This window comes from Puma concolor, chromosome B3 (genome assembly GCF_028749965.1).
Source record: "Puma concolor isolate L17-30 chromosome B3, mPumCon1.1.hap2, whole genome shotgun sequence".
NCBI lineage: Eukaryota > Metazoa > Chordata > Mammalia > Carnivora > Felidae > Puma > Puma concolor.
The window spans coordinates 110,281,813-110,309,495 of record NC_141672.1 but is presented as its reverse complement, the minus strand read 5'-3'; the positions used below and the strand labels follow the sequence as shown (position 1 = coordinate 110,309,495).

Here is a 27,683-nt window from a genome sequence, read left to right as displayed (position 1 = left end):
AAATAAAATTTGCCTATGCCAAAAAAAAAAAAAATTAAAGAAAAATTAGCCATCTACAAATGATTATTAAAGCAGTGTGCATAAATGAGTGAAGAGGCTTGGATGGAGCCTTGAATGCTTACTGACCAGGTTAGGGGAAGATGAATCTGCACAGAAGATCCAGGAGGACTGTCCAGAGAGGGAGGAAAACCAGGTGAGTACTGTGTGTCAGAAGTCAATGAAAACACTTCCAGAAAAAGGAACTGATCAAAAGTGTGAGATGTTGCTGAGGGGTCAAGTTAGATGGTACTGAAAAACATTCTTTCAAGTTATCAACCTGAGGATTGTTTATTTCTCTTCTTTCAAAGGAAACCTTACCTAGAAGACCAGTATGTAAACAGGTTTTTTAAAAAGCTGCTCTGGTTGAAGTGGGGGCGAGGTATCTGAACCCTGCCGATGTCATATCCATTTGGACCACAGTTTGAAACCCTCTGAAAAGTCAAAATCATCTTTTTATGATAAGGGAGACTCAACAGTTGAGGTAAAATGATTTGCTGGAAACCACGCAGTTATTGAGCGGCAGGGTCTACATTAGAACTCAGTTTTGGGGCTCCTGGGTGCCTCAGTTGGTTAAGCGTCTGACTTTGGCTCAGGTCATGATCTCGCAGTTCGTGAGTTTGAGCCCCGCATCAGGCCTGCACTCTGTCTCTTTCAAAAATAAATGTTAAAAAATTTTTTTAAACCTTAGTTTTTATTTATTTATTTATTTATTAATGTTTATTCACTTTTGAGAGACAGAGATGGAGTGGGGGAGGGGCACAGAGAGAGGGAGACAGAATCTGAAGCAGGCTCTAGGCTCTGGGCCCTCAGCACAGAGCCCGATGCAGGGCTTGAACTCATGAACCATGAGATCATGACCTGAGTGGAAGTCAGACATTTAACCGACTGAGCCACCCAGGTGCCCCGGTTTTGATTTCTAACCCAGTTCTATTTTTCCTATAACCACTTTCTATTCTTTTCATGATACGAGTTTGAAATGTGGTTTAACTGACTGAAACACGTGCATTTTGCTGCGGGTAGAACTTAACTGTATAATAGATTACTTGGATGAATAAACATGTTTATTTTTTCTTGTAGAAGAAAAGATGCTGGAACCACAGAATGGCTTGATTGACCTACCAGATTATGAGCATGTGGAAGATGAAACTTTTCCTCCTTTCCCACCTCCAGCGTCTCCACAGAGAGAAGATGGTGAGGGAGCTGAACCTGATGAAGGTCTGTATGGAGTTCCAAAAGAGTGCCCACGTTCTGTTATCCATCTATCAGCATAGAAATGAGACATTTTGTAAATGACACTTAAATTATTTAAGTAATATTAAATCTTAATATATTTCACCAGAGTTAGGGAGAGGAGCACCTGTTCCTGTACCTCCAAAGAGAACAGTTAAACGGAATATACCCAGGCTGGATGCTCAGAGGTACATTGACTATTTTCTTAAACATTTATACTTTTTCTTTACATTTTTTTTTTCCCCTTATATTAAAAACTTTTAGGGGGCACCTGGGTGGCTCAGTCAGTTGACCGTCTGACTTCGGCTCAGGTCGTGATCTCACAGTTTATGGGTTCAAGCCCTGCATCAGGCTCGCTGCTGTCAGCCCAGAGCCTGCTTCTGATCCTCTGTCCCCCTCTCTCTCTGCCCCTCCCTGGCTTGCGCTGTCTCTCAAAAACAAATAAACATTTGGAAAAAAGCACCAACTTTTAGTTGGGCTGATTGGGGGATCAGTTATTTCTAAAGACATATTTTTTCAGTTCAGATAATATTTTTTCTTCTTACGGTTTTGCTTTTTCTCCTTGATGGCTCTAGCAAACTGGAAATTCAAAACCTATTTCTCTCTACAGATTAATTTCAGAGAGAGGGCTTCCGGCATTACGGCATGTGTTTGATAAGGCAAAATTCAAAGGTAAAGGCTATGAGGTAAGAAATGTCTGATTTTTGTTTTAGACCTTTGTTTTTTCAAATATTGGTAAAACTGTGGGCCCATTACCATGTTCTGAGGAGTCTTAGAATGTGCCACAGATACTATCATTCATTGTATCTCTTGGGAAACTGAGATGTAGTGGAAAGGGCACTGCTTGAAGAATCAGAAACCTGTCTTACAGTCTAATTTGTGCCCTTGTATGGCTTTAGGAAAATCATCTCTAAGTCTGTAAGCTCTGATTTTATACTTTATAATTTCTAGGAATATAATTTACTTAGTCTACATTAAAGATAAATTTTAGGTTTCAGGAGAGCAAGGACTTTACCTGTATCAATCACTTACGTGTCCCTAAGATATGATACTTATCTTGTCATATGTGTCTGATTCATAGTAGGCATCAGTTAAGTTGTTGAAAAATGAAGACATTTAAGAACTGTCGATCACTGTCCAAATGTACGTTTAAAAAGTCTCCTGGGGCGCCTGGGTGGCTTGGTTGGTTAAGGGTCCAGCTTCAGCTCAAGTCATGATCTCATGGTTTGTGGATTCAAGCCCCACACTGGGCTCTGTGCTGACAGATCAGAGCCTGGGGCCTGCTTCAGATTCTGTGTCTGCACCCCCTCCCCCCACTGTCCCTCTTACGCTCGCGCACGCTCGCTCTCTCTTTCAAAAATAAATAAAATATTAAAAAATTAGAAAAAAGTCTCTTATCTTTTTTTTTTAAATTTATTTATTTTGAGAGAATCCCAAGCAGGCTCTGCACTGCCAGCACAGAGCCCAGTGTGGGGCTTGAATCCACAAACCATGAGGTCATGACCTGAGCCAAAGTCGGATGCTTAACTGACTGAGCCGCCCAGGTGCCCCAAAAGTCTCTTCTCTCTGAATCATGTACAGTATAGATACGATTTTTTGCAGATATCTTTGTAAAGCTTTGTAGTTTCTGAAGTATTTTCAAATATATTCTTTATTTTTAAAAAAAATTTTTTTTTTCAACGTTTATTTATTTTTGGGACAGAGAGAGACAGAGCATGAACGGGGGAGGGGCAGAGAGAGAGGGAGACACAGAATTGGAAACAGGCTCCAGGCTCTGAGCCATCAGCCCAGAGCCTGACGTGGGGCTCGAACTCACGGACCGTGAGATCGTGACCTGGCTGAAGTCGGACGCTCAACCGACTGCGCCACCCAGGCGCCCCACAAATATATTCTTTAATTCTCAACCTGTTGGGGTAGGTATTGGTTCTATTATCTAGTTATTAAGGAAATGGAGTTTTATTAGAGTTTTAAGTGTCCATTGCCAATAGTTAAAGGCAGAGCTTAGACTTCCCCTTTCATAGCCCAGCTAGAGTAACGTTAATACAACAGTGAGCACCGTCTTGGTGTGGTATGCAGGATAATTGGAAAGAGGAAGAGGCTGGAAGGGGGCAGCTGTTGCACTACCAAGTTGATGATGAATAAGGTAAAGATAGCCTGATAGGGCAGTAGTAGAGAGAGAAACAACATATGGTACTTAGACAATTGGATAGAAGGAGATAAAAAAAAAAAAGGGAGTCAAAAATAGTCTCGGGGTGCCTGGGTGGCTCAGTTAGTTGAATAAGTGACTTCAGCTCAGGCCATGATCTCGTGGTCCATGAGTTCGAGGCCCTCGTCGGGCTCTGTGCTGACAGCTCAGAGCCTGAAGACTGCTTCGGATTCTGTGTCTCCTTCTCTCTCTGCCCCCCTCTCCCCTCCCCCTGCCCAAGTAAATAAACATTTAAAAAAAACTTAAAAAAAATCCCAAGAAGGGTGTCTGACTGGTTCAGTCTGTAGAGAGTGTGACTCTTGATCTTGGGGTCATGAGTTCAAATTCCACCTTGAGCGTAGAGCTTACTTTGAAAAATAAAATTAAATTCAGTTAAAAACACGGCACCTGGGTGTCTCAATCAGTCAAGTATCCGACTCTTGATTTCTGCTTGGATCATGATCTCTCTGTTCATGAGATCAAGCCCCACTTCTGGCTCTGCGCTGACAGCATGGAACGTGCTTGGGAGTCTCTCTCCCCCTCTCCTGCTCTTGTACTCTCTTGCTCTCTCAAAATAAATAAACAATGAAAAATAAATTCAATTAAAAATTAAAAATCCCAAGATTTCAAACCTGGGAGGCTGAAAAATTGTACCTTTGCTCAGCTTCAGTGGATAGGAAGAGAGAGTAGAAGTCTGTGTCCTATTTTGGCACGAAACTAAATGTAAATCAGGATATTTTATCTTTTTTAAATGTTTATTTCTGAGAGAGGGAGTGCCAGTGAGGGAGGGGCAGAGAGAGAGGGAGACAGGATCCAGAGCTGGCTCTGCACCGACAGCAGAGAATCCAGTGTGGGGCTCTAACTCAAAAGATGCATGGTCGTGATGTGAGCCCAAGTCACACGCTTAACTGACTGAGCCACCCAGGCTCCCCTAAATCAGGATATTTTAAAACATACCCATCTCAAAAAAAGGATGGGGGTGCCTGGGTGTCTCAGTTGGTTAAACTTCCAGTTCTTGATTTTGGCTCAGGTTGGGGTATTGAGCCCTGCATAGGGCTCTGTGCTGGGCTTGGGGCCTGCTTAGGATTCTGTCTCTCTCTCACGCCCTCTCCCTCCCTCCCTCCCTCCCTCCCTCCCTCCCTCCCTCTCCCACTCTGCCCCTCCCTCTCCCACTCTGCCCCTCCCTCACCCTCATGAATGTGCATAGGGCTCTGTGCTGGGCTTGGGGCCTGCTTAGGATTCTGTCTCTCTCTCACGCCCTCTCCCTCCCTCCCTCCCTCCCTCTCCGCCCCTCCCTCTCCCACTCTGCCCCTCCCTCACCCTCATGAATGTGCGTGCACTCTCAAAAAAAAAAAAAATAAATAATAATAATAAAACCATACCCATCTCAAAAAAAAAAAAAAGAGAAGGACACCTGGCTGGCTCAGTCAGTGAAGCATGGGACGCGATCTTGGGATTGTGAGTTAAAGTCTCACGTTTACTTTAAAAAAAAAAAAAGAGGGGCGCCTGGGTGGCGCAGTCGGTTAAGCGTCCGACTTCAGCCAGGTCACGATCTCGCGGTCCGTGAGTTCGAGCCCCACGTCGGGCTCTGGGCTGATGGCTCAGAGCCTGGAGCCTGTTTCCGATTCTGTGTCTCCCTCTCTCTCTGCCCCTCCCCTGTTCATGCTCTGTCTCTCTCTGTCCCAAAAATAAATAAACGTTGAAAAAAAAAATTTAAAAAAAAAAAAAGAAAAAAAAAGAAAAACCATGAAAAAGAAACCCATAAGTACTTTTTTAGCGTAAATGAGTATATGAAGGATAAAAATTTTGCGTTTTTTCACTGAGTGAGGGTAGGCTCTGAGAGTTTATGCTATTTAGTCTTCTGTACTTTGCCGTGGGAAATTCTTATTTTCTCACAAAGTTGAGTTCTTACTGCTTTTTTCTCCGTGTATGGCTTAGGACATCCTACTGTATTTGGGTGTTTCTCTTGTGACCCTTCCGTCTAACATGACATTGTGAGGTGACTGACCAGCTACACCCAACAATTGGGAAATAATCTTAGGTGATTGGATTAAAAGAAACCTTTTATATTTATTATCAGAATGAGAAGGATAACACATGCTCTTAGTATTACATGGTTAGTGACTGGTAGGCTTGACCACTGGCTTCTTAGACAAGATCAGATAACAACAATAATAGCCAGTATCTGAGTGCATACTTTATGTCAGGCACTTTACTTGTATCACTTATTCCTCATAACCCTACAAAGTGTGTATAATATTATTCTTATTTTATACATGAAGAAGAAGGCATAGAGGTAAAGTGATTTGTTTAAAGTCACACACAGGGTAGGGTGCAGAGGAGAGCATAGTTGATTTTTATCTACCAACCCTAGGGGTGGTAGAATTGAGATTTGAATCTATGCAGTCTGACCCGGAGCCTGTGCTTTTGACTACTCTTTTTTTTTAATTAAAAAAATTTTTTGTGGGGGCGCCTGGGTGGCTCAGTCGGTTAAGCGACCGACTTCAGCTTGGGTCGTGATCTCACGGTTTGTGAGTTCAAGCCCCGCGTCGGGCTCTGTGCTGACAGCCCAGAGCCTGGAGCCTGCTTCAGATCCTGTGTCTTCCCTCTCTCTCTGCTGCTTTCCCTGTTCACGCTCTGTCTCTCTGTCTCAAAAATAAATATAAATAAATTATTTACAATAATAATAATTATTAATATAATTATAAATAAATTATAATAAATTATAATAAATATATAAATAGTATATGATGGTAAATATATAATACAATTATATATAATAATGTATAATATATAGTATAATTATATAAATGTATACATAACGATAATAATAAATTAGACATAATGAATAATATAATAAAAATAAATAAACATTAAAAAAAAAAACAGAGCCCGATGCGGGGCTCAAACCCAGGAACTGTGAGATCATGACCCGAGCTGAAGTCAGACGCCTAACCGACTGAGCCACCGGGGCACCCCTGACTACTCTATTTTAAAATACTGTTGGATGGGGCATCTGGGTTTGTGAGTTTGAGCCCCGGGTCGGGCTCTGGGCTGACAGCGCGGAGCCTGGAGCCTACTTCAGATTCTTTGTCTCTCCATCTCTCGGCCCCTTCCCTGCTCATGCTCTGTGTCTCTCTGTCTCTCAATAATAAATAAATGTTAAAAAAAAATTAAAAAAAAAATACTATCGGGGCACCTGGGTGGCTCAGTCGGTTAAGCATCTGACTCCAGCTTGGGTCATGGTTTTGTGAGTTCCAGCCCCGTGTTGGGCTGTGTGCTGACAGCTCAGAGCCTGGAGCCTGCTTTGGATTCTGTCTGTCTGTCTCTCTCTCAAAAATAAATAAATGTTAAAAAAAAAAAATACGTTAAGAGAAGAAGTAAATATTTTATAGTAAAACCAGGAATTTAGAATTTTGTCATTCATTAGTTCAGCTTATTAAACTTTGTTTTTCATTTTCATTTAAAATTTTTAATGTTAAATTGAAATTTCATATATAGGTAGTGTGCTCTGAGAACATTTAAACTGTTGTTGCTAGTCTTTGTACTTTGCCCTTGGGATTTCTGAATATATTTTCACAGTGCTGAATTCTCAGTACTTTGTTTTCTATATATGATTTAGGGACCTGTCATTTTGTTTAGTTATTCCTAAAAGATACCTTGACATATTTTATTAAAGCTTATTTTCATATGTTACTTTACAGTTCTGAAAAGACACATGATTATCTTTTAACTTTTAAGTTTTCGTACTGTTTTTTTTTTAAAACGTGTATCTAGTGCTCTTTCAGACTGCAGTTCTCTAAGCTCAATAAATATTTCTCTTAAAGTTTCTTCAAAAGTTTCTTAACCATATAAATATAAAATGACACCAGTGACTTTGGCATTACTATTCAATTCTAAAATCTGCTGACAAGGTCAGTTGTGAGAATGGATCTTCTATTTATCATTTTTATTTTTATGTGCCAGGCTGAAGACTTGAAAACGCTAATCAGACACATGGAGCATTGGGCACATAGGCTATTCCCTAAACTGCAGTTTGAGGATTTTATTGACAGAGTTGAATACCTGGGAAGTAAAAAGGAAGTTCAGGTAGGTGTTGAGATGATTATGAATATCATTCACAATGCTAAATCCTGCCAAGTATGGATTCAGTTGAGGCTAAGTAGCTGTTTGCATTTTCATTTGCAAATCTCTCTTGGTAGAGAGAAAGGAAATTAATAGTACTTATTTGAAGAACACCCTTTTTGAAACTACGAATTGAATAAATTATCATTTTCCCCCAAATGTTACTGGTGAAAGTATAAAAATATCTTTTATTTTCAGACTTGTTTAAAACGAATTCGACTTGACCTTCCTATTTTACATGAAGATTTTATTAATAATAATGGTAAGAATATAGGTTTATTAATATAATAATATTGCTTTAGAAATAGATTTAGTTGGGGTATGGGTAAATTAAGCAGAGTTCTTCGTCTATATTGTGTATATAATTACAGTAAATAGGAATGAATTGAGATGCCTTGGTATGTGTTGTTTAATACTTGTTTCTTAAAGACATGACTGCAGTGCCATTAAGAGATGTTGTAAAAATATATTTCGTCACAGACCTTGAGCTTTTGAGAAGTCAGGTGGTGACCCGTCGATCCTTTGTGGTGCTTGTTAATGAGAATAAATGACAAAATAGAGTGTTCATATACATATACACAACTAAGAAGGGGCTTTGGGGAATTAGAATAATTTGATGGTGAGATAGTTTACTTTTAAGAGTACAGATCCTGTACATAGATGGTCCTTAACAATGGTTTGATTGAAATGATTTTTCAGCTGTATGATGGTACAGAAGTGATAGGCATTCAGTAGAAGCCATACTTAGAATTTCAGATTTTGATTTTTTTCCTGGGTGGTGTGTGCTAGGACACTCTCTCGTGATGCTGAGCAACGGTGGCCACACTGCCTGGTCAGTCACGTGATCATGAGGGTAAACAACCGAGATAACACTGACAGGCATTCTGTTTTCTACTTTAGTACAGTATTCAATAAATTACATGATATATTCAGCACTTTATTATAAAATAGACTTTGTGTTACATGATTTTGCCTAACTGTAAGCTGATGTGCATGTTCTGAGCATGTTTAAGGTAGGGTAGGTATATTAAATCCGTTTTGACTTTAAATATTGTCAACTTACAGTGGGCCCATCAGGATGTAACCCCATTGTAAGTTAAGGAGGATGTCTATAGGATTTTAGTAAGACCTATGTGACTGTTCCTGGTATCGATTGCATTTGTTAGTTGTCCAATGCAACCATAGGCAGTCACACACATCAAAACATGGTTCCTGCCGACAGGGTCTGTATAGTTATCAGATTTTCTGTGCGATGGCTCCATACATGTTTGTTTATTTTTGTCTTTTAAACTTTTAATAGATGTAGAAAATACAGGCTGCATTTAGAATCCCGCAAAGTTATTTATAAACTGCCTTTAAAAATGTGAAGGATTGTTGGGGCGCCTGGGTGGCGCAGTCGGTTAAGCGTCCGACTTCAGCCAGGTCACGATCTCGCGGTCCGTGAGTTCGAGCCCCGTGTCGGGCTCTGGGCTGATGGCTCAGAGCCTGGAGCCTGTTTCAGATTCTGTGTCTCCCTCTCTCTCTGTCCCTCCCCCGTTCATGCTCTGTCTCTCTCTGTCCCAAAAATAAAATAAAACGTTGAAAAAAAAATTAAAAAAAAAATGTGAAGGATTGTGATTTAAATAATCCAAGATTTAAATATTTTGGTAAAACGGGGCGCCTGGGTGGCTCAGTCAGTTAAGCATCCAATTTCAGCTCAGGTCATGATCTCACAGTTGGGGAGTTCGAGCTCCACACCAGGCTCCATGCTGACAGCTTAGAGCCTGGAGCCTGCTTCAAATTCTATGTCTCCCTCTCTCTGCTCCTCCCCCGCTCATGCTCTGTCTCTTTCTCCTTCAAAAATAAATAAAAACTATTAAAAAATTTTTTTGTAAATATGTTGGTAACATATGGTATGTGTCAGTGGCATGGGATTTGGTAAATAAAAAGGAATTAGTAACGACAGTATATTCCATAGCACATACCACTGGGGTAGATTGTTCAGCACTTTTTGAGTTGCATAGTGTGTGCTAAAGTTTCAGGGATAAAGATGAATAAGTTCAGACCCCTTGGCTCATGGGCTGACAGACTAGTGAACGAGTGAGATATAACACTGCCTCTGTTCTGATAGGTGCTAGAATTAGAAATATGAATAGGGCACAGGGTAGGGTGCAAAGGAGAGCATAGTTGATTTTACCTAGGGGAGGGGAAAGATTCACAGAGGACGTATCACAAGTCCTTTGAATGATACGGAGTAGAGTCCAGGCAAAGGTGATTTTGGAGAGAGGGACTCATGCAGAGGCATAAATTAACACAGGACTAGTCATGGAATTACAGGCAGGCTGAAATACTGGGTACATAGAAGAGGCCTATATCACACAGCCTTGTTGTATCTGTTTTCTTTGTATCCTAAGAGGATAGATTCCAAATCTTTTGGATAAGGGGCTGTAACAGTACATGTTTTGAGCATTTTATTTGTTTTTATAATACATGTTAAATGGATATGGTAAATAGTGCACATTTTTATTTTCACCAAAACATCATTATGAGGTTTTAAAGTGAGAACAATATGATTGAATATTCTACTGATTTTTTTTTTTTTTCCAAAAATCTTGTGCTGATACTTGATCGATGATTTGAAGGTGGGGTGTAGATACAGTATTTTCCCACCCAATCTTGGTTTTACCTTATTAAGATGCATCCAAACGGAAATAGAGTATCACACACCGCACTTCATGACTCTCGGTATCCCTTTTCCAATCCCATTCACTAATGCAAGGATTTTTGGTCGAAGTTTACAAGTAAATTGTCATCTACCTTTTTCAATCATTTTTCTTAAAAATTAACCAGGGGTTGGGGCGCCTGTGTGGCTTAGTTGGTTGGGTGACCGACTTCGGCCCAGGTCATGATCTCACATTTAGTGAGTTTGAGCCCCGTGTTGGGCTCTGTGCTGACAGCTCAGAGCCTGGAGCCTGCTTCGGATTCTGTGTCTCCACCTCTCTCTGCCCCTCCCATGCTCATGCTCTGTCTCTCAATAATAAATAAAAAGTTAAAAAAAAATTTTTTTTAATCAGGGGTTATATTTTTATATTTTTGACAGACATATAGTCCTATCACTCCTCTGCTCAAAGCCCTATAGTGGCTCCTTATTTCATCCAAAGCAAAAGCCAAAATCCTTATAATGTCCTACTTGGCCCTACAGTATCTATTCCTTACCCTGCCTCTTTTGCCTCTCTGACTGTATCATTTACAGTTCCCCACTCACACTGCTTCCACAACACTTGCCTCCTAGCTGTTCCTCCAACCTGCCAGGCACATTTTTGTCTTAAGGCTTTTGCACTCTTACACTCTGCCTTGAACACGTCCTCTGTCTTTCCCGCCCCCCAGTCTCCATGGCTCTCTTACCTCCTTCAGACTGTGCTCGGATGTCAACTCAGTGAAGTCTCTCCAGCCACATTATTAAAGTTGTACTCCCACCCCCAGTCCTGATTCCTCTATCCTTTTTTTCCCATAGCACTACTTCCCTTTAATAATTATTGCATATTTGCTTATCTGGTAGTTGATGTGTGCCGAAATGATGGCATCCTGTAGCACATTGAATATTTGTCTTTAGCTTCTTTGCCACAGTGGCTTGCCTATGAGTGTTGCAGTGAGTGAATTTCATGTGTGGTTCTAATTTTTTTTTACTCCCATTTTTATCAGTTGAAGCTCCATCAGTGATTATGTTCCCGTTGTTTTTCCACATAACATTGTATTAAAGAGGTCATTTACTGTTGAAGAGATCTTTCCTTTCATGACCCACAAAACAGTAGTTCGATATGTATTTCATTATCATTAATTTGGAATCCTGTAAGCCATGGATGGTGAAGCGTATTAGATATCCCAAAATTGCATAGTTGGTTCTAATATTTGTTTCTTAACTTCTCTAGCAATGTTTTCTGTCTGTCTTCCATCAATATTTCCTGACAAAGGAATGGATTTTGGTTTCTGGCCACATTTTTTTTTCCATGTCTGGAAGGTCAAGTGTATTGCTTTTTGTCTTTCACTGTCAAGGAAGAAACCTCAAAAGGGATTTGGATTGTAAAATTAACTATCATATGATTTTAAACCACTGGAATAATTGTAAAGGTTTATCTTTGTCCTAAAATGTTTTGCTAGTTGTGATGGTTTTTACTACATTAGCTAATACCTCAAGGCACAATGTATGTAAATTCATATTTCAAATGGTCTTCTTGATAGAAATTTTTTGTCTACTTGTCAGATCAGAGGACTTTTTTTTTTTTTTTTTTTTAAATTTTTTTTTTCAACATTTATTTATTTTTGGGACAGAGAGAGACAGAGCATGAACGGGGGAGGGGCAGAGAGAGAGGGAGACACAGAATCAGAAACAAGCTCCAGGCTCTGAGCCATCAGCCCAGAGCCCGACGCGGGGCTCGAACTCACAGACCGCGAGATCGTGACCTGGCTGAAGTCGGGCGCTTAACCGACTGCACCACCCAGGCGCCCCAGGACTTTTTTTTTTTAACCCTGTGATGTGAATGATGTAGGGAGAAGGTGAAATGTCAGCTTTGCCGTTTTCTTAGTTCTTGCTTGTATCTCTATTATCTTCTGTCTACCTTCTCTTCTACATATTATTTTGCAGAAATATTTTTAAGCTATCACTTATGCATTTTGTATTAAAACTAGACAGTTAACTGGGCAATCCGAATCAGCTCTATGTCACAATATGCTGAAATTCAAAACATGAGCAAGGGCCCAGCTCTCCTACCCTTCTACAGGTGGAACTAACTGCTTGTCATATGGATGAATGATAATTTGTCACTGCCTGTCTTTAATTCAGTACGACAATTTTTCTTAATTCTTAAATGAAATATAAATGGAAGATACAATATTTACTTTCCATACCACTGTGGATCATTTCAGGGGCATCCTACTTTGAGGATTATTGGTGTACAGGGCTTTAAAGCTTTATTAAAACTAGGGGCACCTGGGTGGCTCAGTTGGTTAAGTGTCCGACTCTTGATTTCAGCTTAGGTCATGATCTCATAGTTTGTGAGTTCAAGCCCCACATCAGACTTTGCACTGACAGCTTGGAGCCTGCTTGGGATTCTCTCTCTCCCTCTCTCTCTGTATCCCTCCGTCTTTTTCTTTCTCTGCCCCCTCCCTTCCTCCTTCCCCCTTTCCAAATAAATAGGTAAACTTAAAAAAAAAAAAAAAAGAATTTATTGAGACTAATATAGACAGCACTGAATTATTAGTCGGATGCTTAACAGACTGAGCCACCCAGGCACCCCTGAGTTATTTTTTAAATTCACGTGGAAATATGTTCATAGATCTCTAAATTTCTATTCCTTTTCATTTTTTTTTTAAGATTTTATTTTTTTTTCAAAGTTTATTTATTTTGAGAGAGAGAAAGCAAACAAGTACAAGTAGGGGAGGGGCAGAGAGAGAGGGAGAAAGAGAGAATCCCAAGCAGATTCCACATTCCATGCTGAGCCCAGTGTGGGGCTCAGTCCCACAACCATGAGATCATGACCTGAGCTGAAATCAAGAGTCAGACACTTAACTGTGAGTCACCCAGGCGCCCTTGGAAGATTTTATTTTATTAAAAAAATTTTTTTTAAATATTTATTTATTTTAGGGGGAGAGAGGGACAGAGCGCAAGCAGGGGAGAGGCAGAGAGAGCGGGGGAGACACAGAATCCGAAGCAGGCTCCGGCTCTGAGCTGTCAGCACAGAGCCCGACATGGGGTTTGAACCCATGAGCTGTGAGATCATGACCTGAGCTGGAGTCAGATGCCCAACTGAGTGAGCCACCCAGGTGCCCCTGAAAGATTTTATTTTTAAGTAATCTCTACACCCAGTGTGGGTCTCAAACTCACAACCCTGAGATCAAGAGTTACACACTCCACTTATTAAGCCAGCCAGGCACCCCTCCCATTTCACTTTGTGTCTGAGTTTTATTTACCCTATTAAAAATTAGCTTAGGGGCACCTGGGTGGCTCAGTTGGTTAAGTGCCCAGCTCTTGACTTCTATTCAGATCATGATTTCATGGTTTGTGGGATCCAGTCCCAGGTTGGGCTCTGCATGGACAGTGAGGAGCCTACTTGGGATTCTCTCTCTCCCTCTATCTGCCCCTCCCTCACACACATGCTCTCTTTCACTCTCAAAATAAATATTTTTAAAAAATTAGCCAACAGGGGCGCCTGGGTGGCGCAGTCGGTTAAGCATCCAACTTTAGCCAGGTCACGATCTCGCGATCCGTGAGTTCGAGCCCCGCGTCGGGCTCTGGGCTGATGGCTCAGAGCCTGGAGCCTGTTTCCGATTCTGTGTCTCCCTCTCTCTCTGCCCCTCGCCCGTTCATGCTCTGTCTCTCTCTGTCCCAAAAATGAATAAACGTTGAAAAAAAAAATTAAAAAAAAAAATTAGCCAACATAAAATTACTACTGTGTATCATACAGGCATTATAGTAAGCTATTAAATTGTTTTTGTCGGATGTAAAACAAGAATATCCTTTGGATTCTTTTAAGTTCTTTTATTAGCCCAAGCAGAAAATATTTTCTCATCATAACTAAGAACTTTTGCTTTGTCTTCTTGCATTTTTTTAAACTAGTATTACCATTTGATTTAAAAGGTCTCTTTTTGGGGCGCCTGGGTGGCGCAGTCGGTTAAGCGTCCGACTTCAGCCAGGTCACGATCTCGCGGTCCGTGAGTTCGAGCCCCGCGTCGGGCTCTGGGCTGATGGCTCAGAGCCTGGAGCCTGTTTCTGATTCTGAGTCTCCCTCTCTCTCTGCCCCTCCCCCGTTCATGCTCTGTCTCTCTCTGTCCCAAAAATAAATAAACGTTGAAAAAAAAAAAAAACTTTAAAAGGTCTCTTTTTTTTAAATTTATTGTTCTTTTGTTGTAAAGATTTATATTTCTTTTTTTCTTTTTTTAAGTTTATTTATTTATGTTGAGAGAGGGAGAGTGAGCACGAACAAGGGAGGGGCAGTGAGAGAGAAAATCCCAAGCAGGCTCCTCACTGTCAGTGCAGAGTCCAGTGCAGGGCTCAAACCCATGAATCGTGAGATCAGGACCTGAGCCGAAACCAAGAGTCAGACCCGTAACGACTGAGCCACCCAGGTGCTCCCTCCTCTTACAGAATTTTTGTGGTTCAGTACTGTACATGTATTTTCTCTTGTTTATGCTTTCCTTTAATAACATTGTCTTTTCTCTAGCTTACTTTAAAAATTGAGTAATACATATAACATAGACAAGATGTGTTAATTGTTTATGTTATTGGTATTCAACAGTAGGCTATTAGCAGATAAGTTTTGGGGGAGGCAAAAGTTATATGTGGATTTTTGACTGTGCTGTCTATTGGCGCCCCTAACTACTATGTTGTTCAAGGGTAATCTGTATTTGTAACATTCTCACACCTCAGAACAATTTGAAGAAAAAAATTTGTTTCTTCAGATCTGGCATCTTGTTACTTTAAACTGGTTTTCAACTAATAGCTGCATAAGCTCTTTTTCTAACTATGGATGTACTAACTGTGATTTCTACTCTAGATGAAGTAAGAGAAAATAATGTACATGATGTAGCTGCTACCGAATCAGATCCCTTTTTGACAAGCTCATTGGAAAGTGAGAAGTTTGCTTCTGAGTCCAGTAGAAGCCTCACAGAAGAAGAACAACAGAGAATTGAGAGAAATAAACAACTGGCCTTGGAAAGAAGGCAGGCAAAGCTACTGAGTAATAGTCAGTCCCTCGGAAATGGTAAATTTTATGCTGGGTTTTATGTGCTACCATTAATATATCAGGGACATGTTAGAAATTTTAACTTCTCTACTACCTCCAAAATACCTCTAGGAATAGAAAAATCTGATACAGTATATTAAGTTTATGTATATCTGAGAGAGAGGCAATGCGTGTGTGTATGTATGTGAGAGCTATTTGGAATCTTCAAAGAATAAATGGAGTCCAGGATGGTTTTCTGGATAGCTGAGTACCTCTTGAACAATTATTTTAATCACTTAAACTTGATTCTGAATCTTTCAAAAATATATTCTTCCCTGACTCCTTAAGGCATGTGACACATATTTTATCTGTAGGGTCATAATTACGAACGTTAATTATTATGGTACCTTCCTAAACATACAAAATGCCTTCTGTACCCTTTGAGGATTCAGAGCCATTTGCTATGACCTAAATAGGTCCTTAATTGCTTTTTATTGCATTTTGTCACTTAGCTGTCGGTTTGCTTATCAGATGCATTCCCTTTTTTAAGACTGTCTTAAATTTTGCTGTTTTTATTTTTTATTTTTATTTAATTTATTTTTTGAAGTTTATTCATTTTGCAGGGGGCCTGGGTGGCTCAATTGGTTAAGCGTCTGACTTTGGCTCAGGTCATGATCTTGCGGTTTGTGGGTTCAAGCCCCGCGTCTGGCTCTGTGCAGACAGCTCAGAGCCTGGAGCCTGCTTCGGATTCTGTGTCTCCCCCTCTCTCTGCCCATCCCATACTCTTGCTCTGTCTCTCTCTGCCTCTCAATAATAAATAAGTGTTTAAAAAAAAAAAGTTTATTTTGAGAGAGACAGAGTGAGTGGGGGAGGGGCAGAGAGGGAGAGAAAGAATCCCAAGCAGGCTCCGCACTGTCAGTGTGGACCCCGATGCGGGGCTTGAACTCACGGAATGTGAGATCATGACCTGAGCCAAAACCAAGAGTTGGACGCTTATTGACTGAGCCACCTAAGCGCCCCAAAATTTGCTGTTTTTAAAATATACTGTGGGTTTGGAAACTTAGACAACCAAGTTTGTCAAAACTATATTTAAAAATAATGAAAATTGGTTTTGAATGCACGAAGGAGGATCACATATATCTTTTTCAGTTTCCAATGTAGTTTTCCTTTTGAAATGGGAAAATAAGAATTACAGTTAAGTATTGAAGGCATCATGTTATAAAACAAGTTTCACCTAAGATAATAAAACTCTCAAGTGAAAATTTGTGTCACTACATTATTCTTTCCAATTAAAATGAATTTAATCTTCAGCTTTACAAATGGATATTTTATTCCTACCAGGTGAAAAATTACATGAAGATACAACTATCACTGATGGCAGTTCCTTGCTGTCATTATCAAAGATACCTGGCAATAAGCATTTTAAGGTTTATCTTCTATTTATAATATATGACTTTAAAATTTGGCCAAATAGATACAAGGATCCTAAATTTTCTTTGCTAGAGGTCACTTTGACATTTAGCTGTTTAGAGCATTTGGTTTTTATTTTTATTTATTTTTAATAGATTTTATTTTTAATGTCTACACCCAGCCTGAGGCTTGAACTCAACCCCAAGATCAAGAGTTGCAAGGAGCATTTGATTTTTAAAAACGATTGTCTAGTAGTTATGATTTTTGAATGAAAATAGTTGCATTTGGCTATGATTCAAGGTTTGAGTTCAAGACTTGCATTTTTGAGTGGACTTTGTACATGTCTAAAAATGGCTGTTTTTAGGAAAATGATCATAGATTTCATTTCCACTGATGTAAGTTTGTGGAGAGATTTGTATTTATCAGGTAAGATTGGATCAGGTGCTTAGAAGGAGTAATTTCTCTTTCAGACTCATTAGCGAGCATACCCGGGGCAGAGACCATTGAAGAGGTTAATACAGGGGAAGATCAAGAGGAGGAGTCATCAAGCAGATTTGACAAAGACATTCTCGACAGTCCACACAGTGATGCTGCTGCCAATGTTGTAAATGCAGAGGAGGAATTAAAAATAGAGAAAACACAACTGGACCAATCCTTTTAAAATGTATAGTGGTAACTTTATGCTTTATCTGGGAATGTCACTGAGGTTGGACAGCCCTCAACTAAGAGAAAAGCTGTTAACTTGCTATCCTCTAAGTTTTAGATTACTGTGTATTTTGTCTACTTGGTGTGAAAATCCTCATGTAGTAAGACTTTCACAGATTCCTGTTTAAAATCTGGTATTATAATTATACTCGTTTCGTATTTGAGTTGATTTATTCCCTGTAGTGTTTATATAGATATGACATGAAAACGATTAGGAGTTAATAAGCACCTTCTGCTGCTAGTGTGCCATTGAATGTTTCCTTTTCACACAATTGGGTGTTTTTAAGATGTAAATATATAATGAATATTAATGTCTTTTTTAAAAAGAAATAGAAGTCTTACAAATTGCCTCTAAAGGCTTTATGAAAGTTTCTCATTGCTGTTTAGTTCTGCAATGTACACTTCTGGTAAAATGTTTAAAGTTTTATATGTGCTTATGCATATTTTGAGGAGTCACTTTAATACTTAAAGCATCACATGAAAGGCTGACATATTGTCTGGCCTGTGTGGGTGCTAGGGAAGTTCCAGTGCTCCTTGGTACCTTAACAACTGGTGGGAGAGAAACTTGCAAAGTATCATGGGGAACACATAGCACCTAGGGAGGACTCACAGGACACCTTTGAGTTGGTAGATGAGAGTTCAAGGATTGAGAAGAACATGTCCAATAATGATACAGAAATGAAAATCTAGAAAATAAGGAAGACTGAGGCATGGCAAATATGAGGCTACAAGTGTTAGGACCAGATGGTAGGTAGACCCAATTGGAGTTTTTCCTGCCTGAGTTTATCAGCTTGATAGAGGGGTAAGTTACAGATAAGGTACCATGTTGATAACCAAGTTTATGATTATTTTTTTAAGTTTATGTATTTTGAGAGAGCATGAGCTGGGGAGGGGCACAGAGAGGTGTAGGAGAGAATCCCAAGCAGGCCCCATGCTGTAAGGGCAGAGCCCCATGCAGGGCTCCTCCGTATCACAAACTGAGATCATGACCTGAGCTGAAACCAAGAGTCGGCCACTTAACTGAGCCACCCAGGTACCCCTAAAAAAATTTTGTTTTAATGTTTATTTTTTGAGGGAGAGAGAGAGTTCAAGTGGGGAAGGGGCAGAGAGAAAGGGAGACATAGAATTCAAAGCAGGCTCCAGGCTCTGAGCTGTCAGCACAGAGCCTGGTACGCGGCTCCTGAACTGAGATCATGACCCAAACTGAAGTCAGACGCTTAACCGACTGAGCCACCCACGCACCCTTATGTATTTATATTTTTAAATTTTTTTTTTGTAACATTAATTTAAACTAGGTCTTATCTGAAGGCAACCGGAAAGTTAACCTGACAGATGTCAGAGGGGTCTATGACCCAAATGGCCCAGTGTGGCAGTTACTAGGAAAATTAACTTATTTTGAAAGAATGGATTTGAGACAAGCTAATCAAAAATCAATGCTGGGTTTATTAAAAAGAGACTGGCAATCGGACTTACAGAGCCACCATTCACGATGTGTTCATTTCTGAAAAATCCGTTTCCACAGTGACCTAATTGCACTTTAACGAAGCTGTAATTAATAATGATGAGAAAACGTTTTGTGCATTTGTGATCTACCCATTTCCAGTCAACTAGTACATTAGGTGACAAAGAACATTGGATGTTAATGTTAAAAAGAAGGTAAAACATTCACAAAACAGCTCTTTTAATGAAGTAAGAAGAATATCTCACATTCCATAACTGTTCGAAACATCCAGAAGAGCTAGGTCCCTTATCTCTTCTAGAAGCATGTACAGGCTTCTTCCCTTTGTTTGGCAGTATTTTTGATAATCTTCCTGGATGATGTTTACTTTGACTTCTTGGGCAAGCTGAGCTTCCTCCACAGATCTGGTTACTTCTTTCACTAAATCACTCTTTAGCAAGAGGGAGCTCTGATGAAATAGTTCTGTATCTGGTGACATGTATGGTTTGTTGCTTATTATTTCGAGCCTGATTGTATCAGAATGGCAGCGGGAGGCCTGTACAGATATTCTCACCTGTCACAGAGGAGAAAGATGCTTATTACCAGATCACATTCTTTATACTTTACATTCAAAGCAAGGCTTAATGTAGATACGGACTTACTGTTACGTGGTCAAACAAATGGAACGTAACAGATTCCCCTCCTGTTGTGGTAGAGGTGATTTTGTTTTGAAATCGCTGCAGGGATCCTGGTTTCCATTCAGAACGGCCATCTGGGCCGCAGGAGATCACCAAACCATCTTTATTTTTTAGGTAAGCAGCACCTTTAATCCCAAACCTGAATGAATCATGGCCAGAGTAAAAATCCAGAGATAATGTATTCTTAGTATACAAATCTTATATACTTAATCTAGAATGTTAGTTTCTCTTCTAGATTAAAAACAACTTTTCCTCTCATTTACCTCCAAATATTTCACTGAGCAGGTGGAGAAGTATTTTGCTCAATAAGAAAATAAAATCCTATCTGCACACTGATAACAGATGTACTAGATTCTAATCTTTATACTTATGTAGTGCATTATTCTATTACATCATGTACATCTATTATATCATGTACCTATAAATAGTTCATATAGCTATTTTAATCATAACTAAAGGACTGTTTGCATTCTACATGATTTCTTAACTATTGTGTTAGATGTAACATACCTTGGTATAAATAGAAGCACACCATTTGTTCTAATTGAATATATGACCCCATCAGATATGCAACGCTCCTCATTTTCTGGGTCTTTGTCTTTAAAATACATGCACTGGAAGAGCTCAGTGGACTGTTTCTGAGAATGCTGTGCTGCCTGGAAGAAGAAGCATAACCCAAAGCATGTTGACATTCCCAGGTGAAACATGGAATTTATAATCCCACAGCAAAGATGTCTCTAAAAAGGCTATATTCTAGAAAATTATTAATACAAATATTTTTCAGATATTTGGGGAAAATATCTAACCTATCCTTAAATCTCCTAAACACACATTGTTACTTCAGAGCGTTCGTTTATAAATATATTGAGAGCTATGTAAGAAACTTTACGATTTTTCATGTTATTTCATTGGTTAGAATAATGCTAGCATTTAACTTGCTAGAATATATGGTACTTCATTCCACTACAAAATGAAGCTGATATTCCCCTAGTGAAAGAGATGATGGGTAAGAGAACTTAAAATCCTGTCTTACTCGGTTTCTGTTGTTGATATGTCTGCATAATTCCTCAAGATCTTTGTTGCTGAACAAATTGTCCTTAATTTCCATTTTCTTATCTTTTGCGATGGCTGCCATTAACAATCGGTGTACTACGATATCTGAGTATCTTCTTATTGGAGAAGTAAAGTGAGTATATTTATCCAATGCAAGGCCTTCAAAAGGAAACCAAAAGATGGAAATCAACAAAAAGACATACTTTTAAATGTCTCGCTCAAGGTTATGGCCACACAAAAGAAAATGCTATCATTCACCATAATGATGGAACTCTTCCTCTGCACACGACCCAGTGGAGAAATACAGTGCATTAGACATCGCCTGCGTGGCCATCGATCGCAGCAACCTGTTTACAATGGGATCGTTGGGGTCATTCGCGTTATCCAGAGAATCAGCCAGTGTTTTATTGGACCTGACAAAAAAACGGAAAAACTTTTATTTAGTCTCAAGCGATAATTTACAAGTCAATACTGTGTGGGACATCCTTCACTTGTCACTCAGAAGAAACTAAGTTTATTTTGGATACGTTTTAGAAGCAGCTCTTTTCAATTACAGAAATCTAGTTTGCTTTTAAGGTTTAAACACAGCAAGTATATCAATTTAAATACACTTTTTAAGAGTAATGTACTGATACCTATGTGGTTAAGTTAATGCCCAGCACATTGGAGGTGATCAAATACTTCTTGAAATGAATTCCTAAGACTCTTAACCTTAAACATCCCTTACAGATCAAAGGGTGGACTTTTTGAAAATCAAGAATTATGGAGCCAGAGTGAGTTAGAAAACAAAACTAAACTAAACCTGAGGTGTACAAGTAAAAGAAACCTAAATTATTTTCCTTTTTTTAGAAAGAGAAAAAGAGACAGGAAGTACTCTATTTACCCAAATAATTTTTAAAACCCAGGAAATAAAGAATTATATTAAAAAATGCAATTCACAATGTAGCACATAATTCACTTCTGTAGGGTAGCCCACCAAGAAACGGAGGGAAGAAAGGCGGAAAATGATAAACAGGAGCATCAAGAGGGTACAGGCTAGTGAGAGCCTTCAAGTATGACAGATGTGGATTCAAAGCCAGATTCTTCCTTAAGTGGTGATCTACAGGTAAGTCACTTACCCTCAGCAGCTGTAATTCCCTATCGGTAAACTACAAATGACACAAGATGTCCGAAAGCACTTACACCAAGTATGCCTGGCCCCCAAACACAGCTCACCCATCCACCAAACAAACCAACAAAAGATACTATCACAGACATAGGTGCAAAAAAAAAAAAAATCATTTTGATAAATGCTATTTTAATTAGCACTAATCTATTACTTGAAACAAAATGTTGAAAAAAAAATCCTCTATACATCTTACATCTTTTTTTTTTTTTTTTTTAATCTAGCCGTTAGCTATTTTTGTTTTGAAGTAAACCCAGCATCAGGCTTAAACTCGTGACCTTGAGATCGAGAGTTGCATGCTCTACCGATTGGGCCCGGCAGGCGCCCCGATACATCATTTTCAAAAGGGAAAATCTTTTATCCTGGAGGGGGGCAGTAAAAATGTCTCATTCTATGAAGTGATGATATAAATTTACCATTGGTGTGGTGTTTTAGGATATTGCCTCAAAGATCTGGTGCATTTTTAAAGTACTGAAATACATGGGATTACTTCTTAGTATTTGCCTAAGGGGCAGATGAAATTAAACCAGGCTCCTTACTTCTGCATTATGAATTGTAGTGGATCAACATTATGCCTAAATAAACTTGTTTTAATTTTAATCTCTATACCTACATTGTATAGTAAATGAAAAAAAGCTAACAAGTTTTCTATTTTGGGGCAAAGATCTGGCTGTCGCATTTTAAGAACTACAGTAAAATCGGTGCACGGTACTCCCTTCCCTCTGCCCCCTCAAAAGAGGAATTACCGTGTATCTATGAAGAAGCCTTTTGCTTTAGCACATTCTCGCAGTTCAGAAAAAAACTCCTGGTGTGGAGGAGGGTGTTGGCGTAACAAGGCCTGATGCGGGAAGCTCTCCCAGATCTTCTTGGCTACCCAGTGGTTGGCCAGGATCATGCATTCAGCCACCGTCTCATGGACCTCCAGGGGCTGCTTGGGGATGAGGTCATGAATGTTCTTTTTCTCATCCAGCTGAACACGAACCTCTACCCCTTCCAGTTCCAGGGCGCCACAACCGTCCCGTTTAGCTCGGACGTGGCGTGCAATGTCAGTCAACTTTCCAATGGCCCACGCTAGCTCCTCTAGCCTGGTTTGTCTGGTCTTCTCATCCAGGTCTCTGAATTCTGGAATATCATCGACAATGTTGAAGTTTCCGTCCAGCAGTTCCTGGGCTGCTTCATAGAACAGTTTGTATGCTGATCGAATAATGGTTCTGCCATACCACACTTTCTTAATTTCATAGGAGGTTTTATCCAATTCCCATATGACACTTACAGCATACCTACAAAACCAGTAATGCTGACATCATTATTCAATTCTTCCATTTTTTTTAATAAAAAAATGTGTTTAATGTTTATCTTTTGAGAGACAGAGCGTGAGCGGGGGAGGGGCAGAGAGAGGGAGACACGGAATCCAAAGCAGGCTCCAGGCTCCGACCTGTCAGCACAGAGCCAGACGCGGGGCTCGAACCCATGAACTGTGAGATCATGATCTGAGTGGAAGTCAGAGGGTTAACCGACGGAGCCACCCAGGTACCCTCAATTCTTCCATTTTTGGGGTAAGTAGAACTAGACTTTAAATGTATCTTGACAGGTTTAGTAAAGAACCGCTTTGCCACCAAATCACTCTACTTAAAAACCTATGCAATAGGGGCACCTGGGTGGCTCAATCAGTTAAGTGTCCGACCCTTGGTTTCCACTTAGGTCATAACCTCATGGTTTCTTGAGTTCAAGCCCCACTTGGGGCTCTGTGCTGACAGTGTGGAGCCTGCTTGGGATTCTTGGTCTTTCTCTCTTTGCCCCTCCCCCACTCACGCTGTCTCTCTCTCTCAAAATAAACTTAAAAAAAAAATCATGCAACATACAAAAAACAAAAGGCTAAATTTCCTAATATTTAAAGAATTCTTTTTAATTTTTTTTTTGATGTTTAATTTTGAGACAGAGTGTGAGGGGGGGAGGGGTAGAGAAAGGGAGACACAGAATCTGAAGCAGGTTCTGAGCTGTCAGCATAGAGCCCAACGTGGGGCTTGAACTCACAAACTGTGAGATCATGACCTGAGCTGAAGTCGGACACTTAACCGACTGAGCCACCCGGGGGCCCCTGTGAAGAATTCTTATAAATCAATTACTAATAGATAAAGAACTCAAAAAAAATGGGAAAGGAACATTAAATAGTTCACAGAAAAAATACGTAAATGACTGTTAAACATACACAAATATGTTTAACTGTACTCATAATAGGAAAAATGCAAGTTAAAACCACCTATCATTTTCTTTCTTTTTCTTAAAAGTTTATTTACCTATTTTGAGAGAAAGAACCAGCAGTGGAGGGGCAGAGAGAAAGGGACAGAGGATCCAAAGTGGGCCCAGAGAGTCCAATGCGGGGCTCAAACTCCCAAACCATGAGGTCATGACCTGAAGTCAGATGCTTAATCAACTGAGCCACCATGCGCCCCTAAGATACCATTTTCATCTATTAAGATCGGCAAAGATAAAAAAAAATACAACATACTGTGTTGGCAAGGCTTTAGGGAAACAAGCATTCTCACACGGTCATGGTGGGAATATAATTGGTTTAACCTTTAAGGAGGGCAATTTGATTACATCTCTCTAAACACACATGCATATACCCTTTGACACAGAAATTCCACTTGTAGAAATTTATCTTCCAGATACTGTAATTTTAAAAATGTGAAATGACTTATGTTTCATGTAATTCAGTACAGTTTGTAATAGCAAGACTGAAAACAATGCAAATGTCCATAGATAAGCAACTGTTATTAATATGGAATGATCTCCAAGATACATTTTTAAGAGAAAAAAAAGGTGCTGAACAGTGTATATAAATCACACATACACACACACAATGTCACCCTTTGTGCACAGAAGAGAGACCACACGTCCACATTTGCATGTATGTGCATTATATCTAGAAAACCACAGAAGAAATTGGTAGCTGGGGGAAAATGGTAGAAGGGAGCCTTTCATTAAATATCTTTTGGAACCTACGGATTTTGGTTTTATTACATATTCAAAGACATTATATTAACTATAAACATTAACTATAACAGATAAACAACTCCCTACAGTTCATGATCGTCATGCAAAATAGCCTCAACCAGGGAATATGTATGCGCAAAGTCATATGCGTTTCTTTTTTTTTTTAACATTTATTTTTTGAGAGACAGAGCATGAGCGGGGAGGGGACAGAGAGAGAGGGAGTCACAGATTCCGAAGGAGGCTCCAGGCTCTGAGCTGTCAGCACAGAGCCCGACATGGGGCTCAAACTCACAAACTGCGAGATCATGACCTGAGCCGAAGTTGGACTCTTAACCGACTGAGCCACCCAGGTGCCCCAGTCGTATGCGTTTCTTCCCAGACTTTAGCTGAGTTTTAAAAGCCAACAACAGAGGTAGAAGCTGCCTCACAGCTAGATAAACGGAAAAGATGAGAGGAAGGGAAGGGAAGGCTAGAGAATAAATCTGCCTAAAACTAAGCGGGTGCGGGAGGGTACAGGGGGACAAGAGGGGTGGGGAGCAGGGGGTAGAGCACATTAGAAAGAAGAGAAAGGCCAGAAGCAAGAGCACCGGGCATCACAGAAGAGCCAGGACAAACTCTGGAGATTAAAAAAACAAAAAAACCACAACAAACTATGAACAAACTCACCTATCAACGCCTCCCAGAAGAGAGCACAAATCGGCGCTGAGCGTGGAGGGCAGCATGTCATAGCGCCGGTCTGCTAAATAATAAGTGGTGGCCCTGTGAACGACACACGTGCGGGTGCGTGACCTTCAGCAGCGAGAGGCAGAAGTGCTGACTGCAGGGGCCGCGGGGAGGGAAATGGCCAAATCCTCAGTGCAAATCCCCCAAGGCTGTTGCTTTTTCATAAAGTGCAGCCGACTGGGTAATAAAGCTATTCCCATGCCCCCACTTTTCTAAGGGGTACTGCCTCGGGCTGAATGTTCTTCCGCTGATACGAAAAGGAAAAAGTGGCATGAATCTTACTTATCTAGGAAGAATTGGAGTGTAATGATCCAGTATTCGTATAAAAGGGTATTCCTACCTGAAACATTTAGCTCATTGCAATTTAGGAGGAAAGTGTGTGAAAGGTTCTGTTGAAAAAAAGGAAAGGTAAATGGATCAAGGTACTATTTCTCTAAAGGGAAAGGGGAGTGGACCTCAATTTTTCTCCCCCTAGGAGGGATCTGCAGAATTGCACAGAATTGTGAAATGTTCGTTTTGAAAATCTAGGAGTGGAGAGGTACGAATATGTTACAGCCACACACACATAATCATAGTGTTCATTTCAAACAGCATTACCTTGTTCTGGCTTCGATGTCAATATACGAATTTGGTGCCACAAAGTGTGTCACATCTGCAATGTGGACCCCAAGTTCCAAGTGGCCATTATCTAAGGTTCTGACGGAGAGTGTGTCATCCACATCTTCACAGCCTTTCGGGTCGATGCTGAATACAAGATGGGTTTTCCTCAAGTCTTGACGTTCTCGTTCCTCTTCAGGACTCACCTTCCAGGGATTTCCTGGTGTGTTTACTGGCATCTCACACATCTGTCCAACAAGAGTCAGATATTCGGCAGTTCACACACCCCGAGTTTCCTAGGAGATTCTGGGCTCTCGAAGAGTCTCACTGCCACCTCCTAGAAGTCCCATTCATTCCCCATTACCTTTTGCAATTAACCTGCATTTGCTTCTTTGGATCAAGAATTATTTATCAGGTGCCTCATGTGTGTCAGGAACTGTGCGAGGCTCTGGAAAGGGCAGGAGCCAAGAAGAAAGACACAGTCTCCTGCCCCTGCGGACCCTTACAGTCTGTCAGGAAATGTGCCTGTTTCCGGCAGCTTCTTTAGTTATGGAGGTCAGATCGAGGATAAACAGAGGCTTATCAAGAGCACAACCTCTACCCATTTTCAGATGATTCATTTGTTTAAATGCAGTTGAGCTTTTAATTCAATTCAAGCCCTGAAAAAAAAGAATCAACGTGTCCCAAATACTAAAAGCCTATTCCTTAAAGATAATTTAAGCAGGACCAATCTAGGGCATTGTCTCTCCATTATTACTTGTTTAGGCCATCAATTTGCAGTTAAGTAGGCTAAATGAGAAGAGAAAATTCTAGTCCCATGAAGTCTAAGCCATGCTTTATTTTATTCTAACATTTTCACTAAGAGCTGTCAAAGCAAGTCAACAAATAATTTCAAGAAACTAATGTTAAACATAAAAATTTAATAATGTAAAATATTCCAAGATATTTTACTATTATAGCTACTGTTCTGTCAAAAACTGTAATGAAAATAAGAACACCCATCCACTCTTGATGGCAATGCAAACTGGTCCAATTTTTCTCGAGAACGATCTACTGATACATAAGAAAAGCCACTTAAATTTTTAATGCCCTTTGACTTGATAATCTTACTTTAAGGATTACATCTCAAGAAAAATGATGAAAAAGAAAAAAAAAGAGCAATGTTTGTAAAATTGTTTGAAGTAGAGTTTTTTTTATACTACTGAAAAATTAAACAGCCCAAGGCCCAGAATTGAGGAAGACTTAAACAAACCAGAGTACATCAATACACAATCAAGTGCCATAACCTTTACTAAAAAGTAGCTATGGCAATACACAGAAATAATTTTAAGTGAAAGACACAGAACAGAAAATAGCATGGACGCACTATGAATATAGTTATGCAAAAATAATAAACAAGATTTATGAGGATTTTATGAGATCATAAAGCGATGGAAATAGCTAATGTTTAATGTGTATTGAATTTGTGTTTTCTGCCAAGGTTACAGAAACTGTTTCAGGAGCATGATTTTTGACCCACGGGTCAGAAATGTATAGAACTCAAGAAGCCGCCTCCCGCAGCTCTGTGCAGGTCTCTGGTTGAATGATTAGGACAGGGAGTGGAGCCCAGTAGGATCTGTAA

General features: G+C 39.9%; 2 protein-coding genes and 1 non-coding gene across 6 annotated transcripts in view; 2 read left to right on the top strand and 1 right to left on the bottom strand.

Annotated features, from left to right (window-relative positions):
• Positions 1–1,116: 1,116 nt before the first annotated feature.
• TIPIN (TIMELESS interacting protein) lies at positions 1,117–17,555 on the top strand. Its single transcript, XM_025919718.2, has 7 exons — positions 1,117–1,254; positions 1,379–1,457; positions 1,880–1,955; positions 7,421–7,543; positions 7,778–7,841; positions 15,109–15,315; positions 17,157–17,555. The coding sequence occupies exons 1-7, from the start codon at positions 1,125–1,127 to the stop codon at positions 17,345–17,347; spliced, it is 870 nt and encodes a 289-aa protein (XP_025775503.1). The 5' UTR covers positions 1,117–1,124; the 3' UTR covers positions 17,348–17,555.
• On the top strand, positions 8,713–8,846 carry LOC112856729 (small Cajal body-specific RNA 14). The gene has a single exon (XR_003223272.1).
• Positions 17,556–18,814: 1,259 nt separating the features above from the next.
• The window catches only part of DIS3L (DIS3 like exosome 3'-5' exoribonuclease), a 34,803-nt gene continuing 25,934 nt past the window's right edge, over positions 18,815–27,683 (bottom strand). For all 4 annotated transcript variants that reach the window (XM_086711013.1, XM_086711012.1, XM_086711014.1 and 1 more), the window contains 8 exons: positions 26,063–26,310; positions 25,409–25,501; positions 22,492–23,025; positions 20,839–20,993; positions 20,561–20,739; positions 20,038–20,183; positions 19,492–19,666; positions 18,815–19,403 (listed from right to left, as the gene is read on the bottom strand). In XM_086711013.1, the coding sequence (XP_086567139.1) occupies positions 19,095–19,403; positions 19,492–19,666; positions 20,038–20,183; positions 20,561–20,739; positions 20,839–20,993; positions 22,492–23,025; positions 25,409–25,501; positions 26,063–26,310 (1,839 nt within the window). In that variant the 3' untranslated portion in view covers positions 18,815–19,094. The remainder of the gene's footprint in view (positions 19,404–19,491; positions 19,667–20,037; positions 20,184–20,560; positions 20,740–20,838; positions 20,994–22,491; positions 23,026–25,408; positions 25,502–26,062; positions 26,311–27,683) is intronic.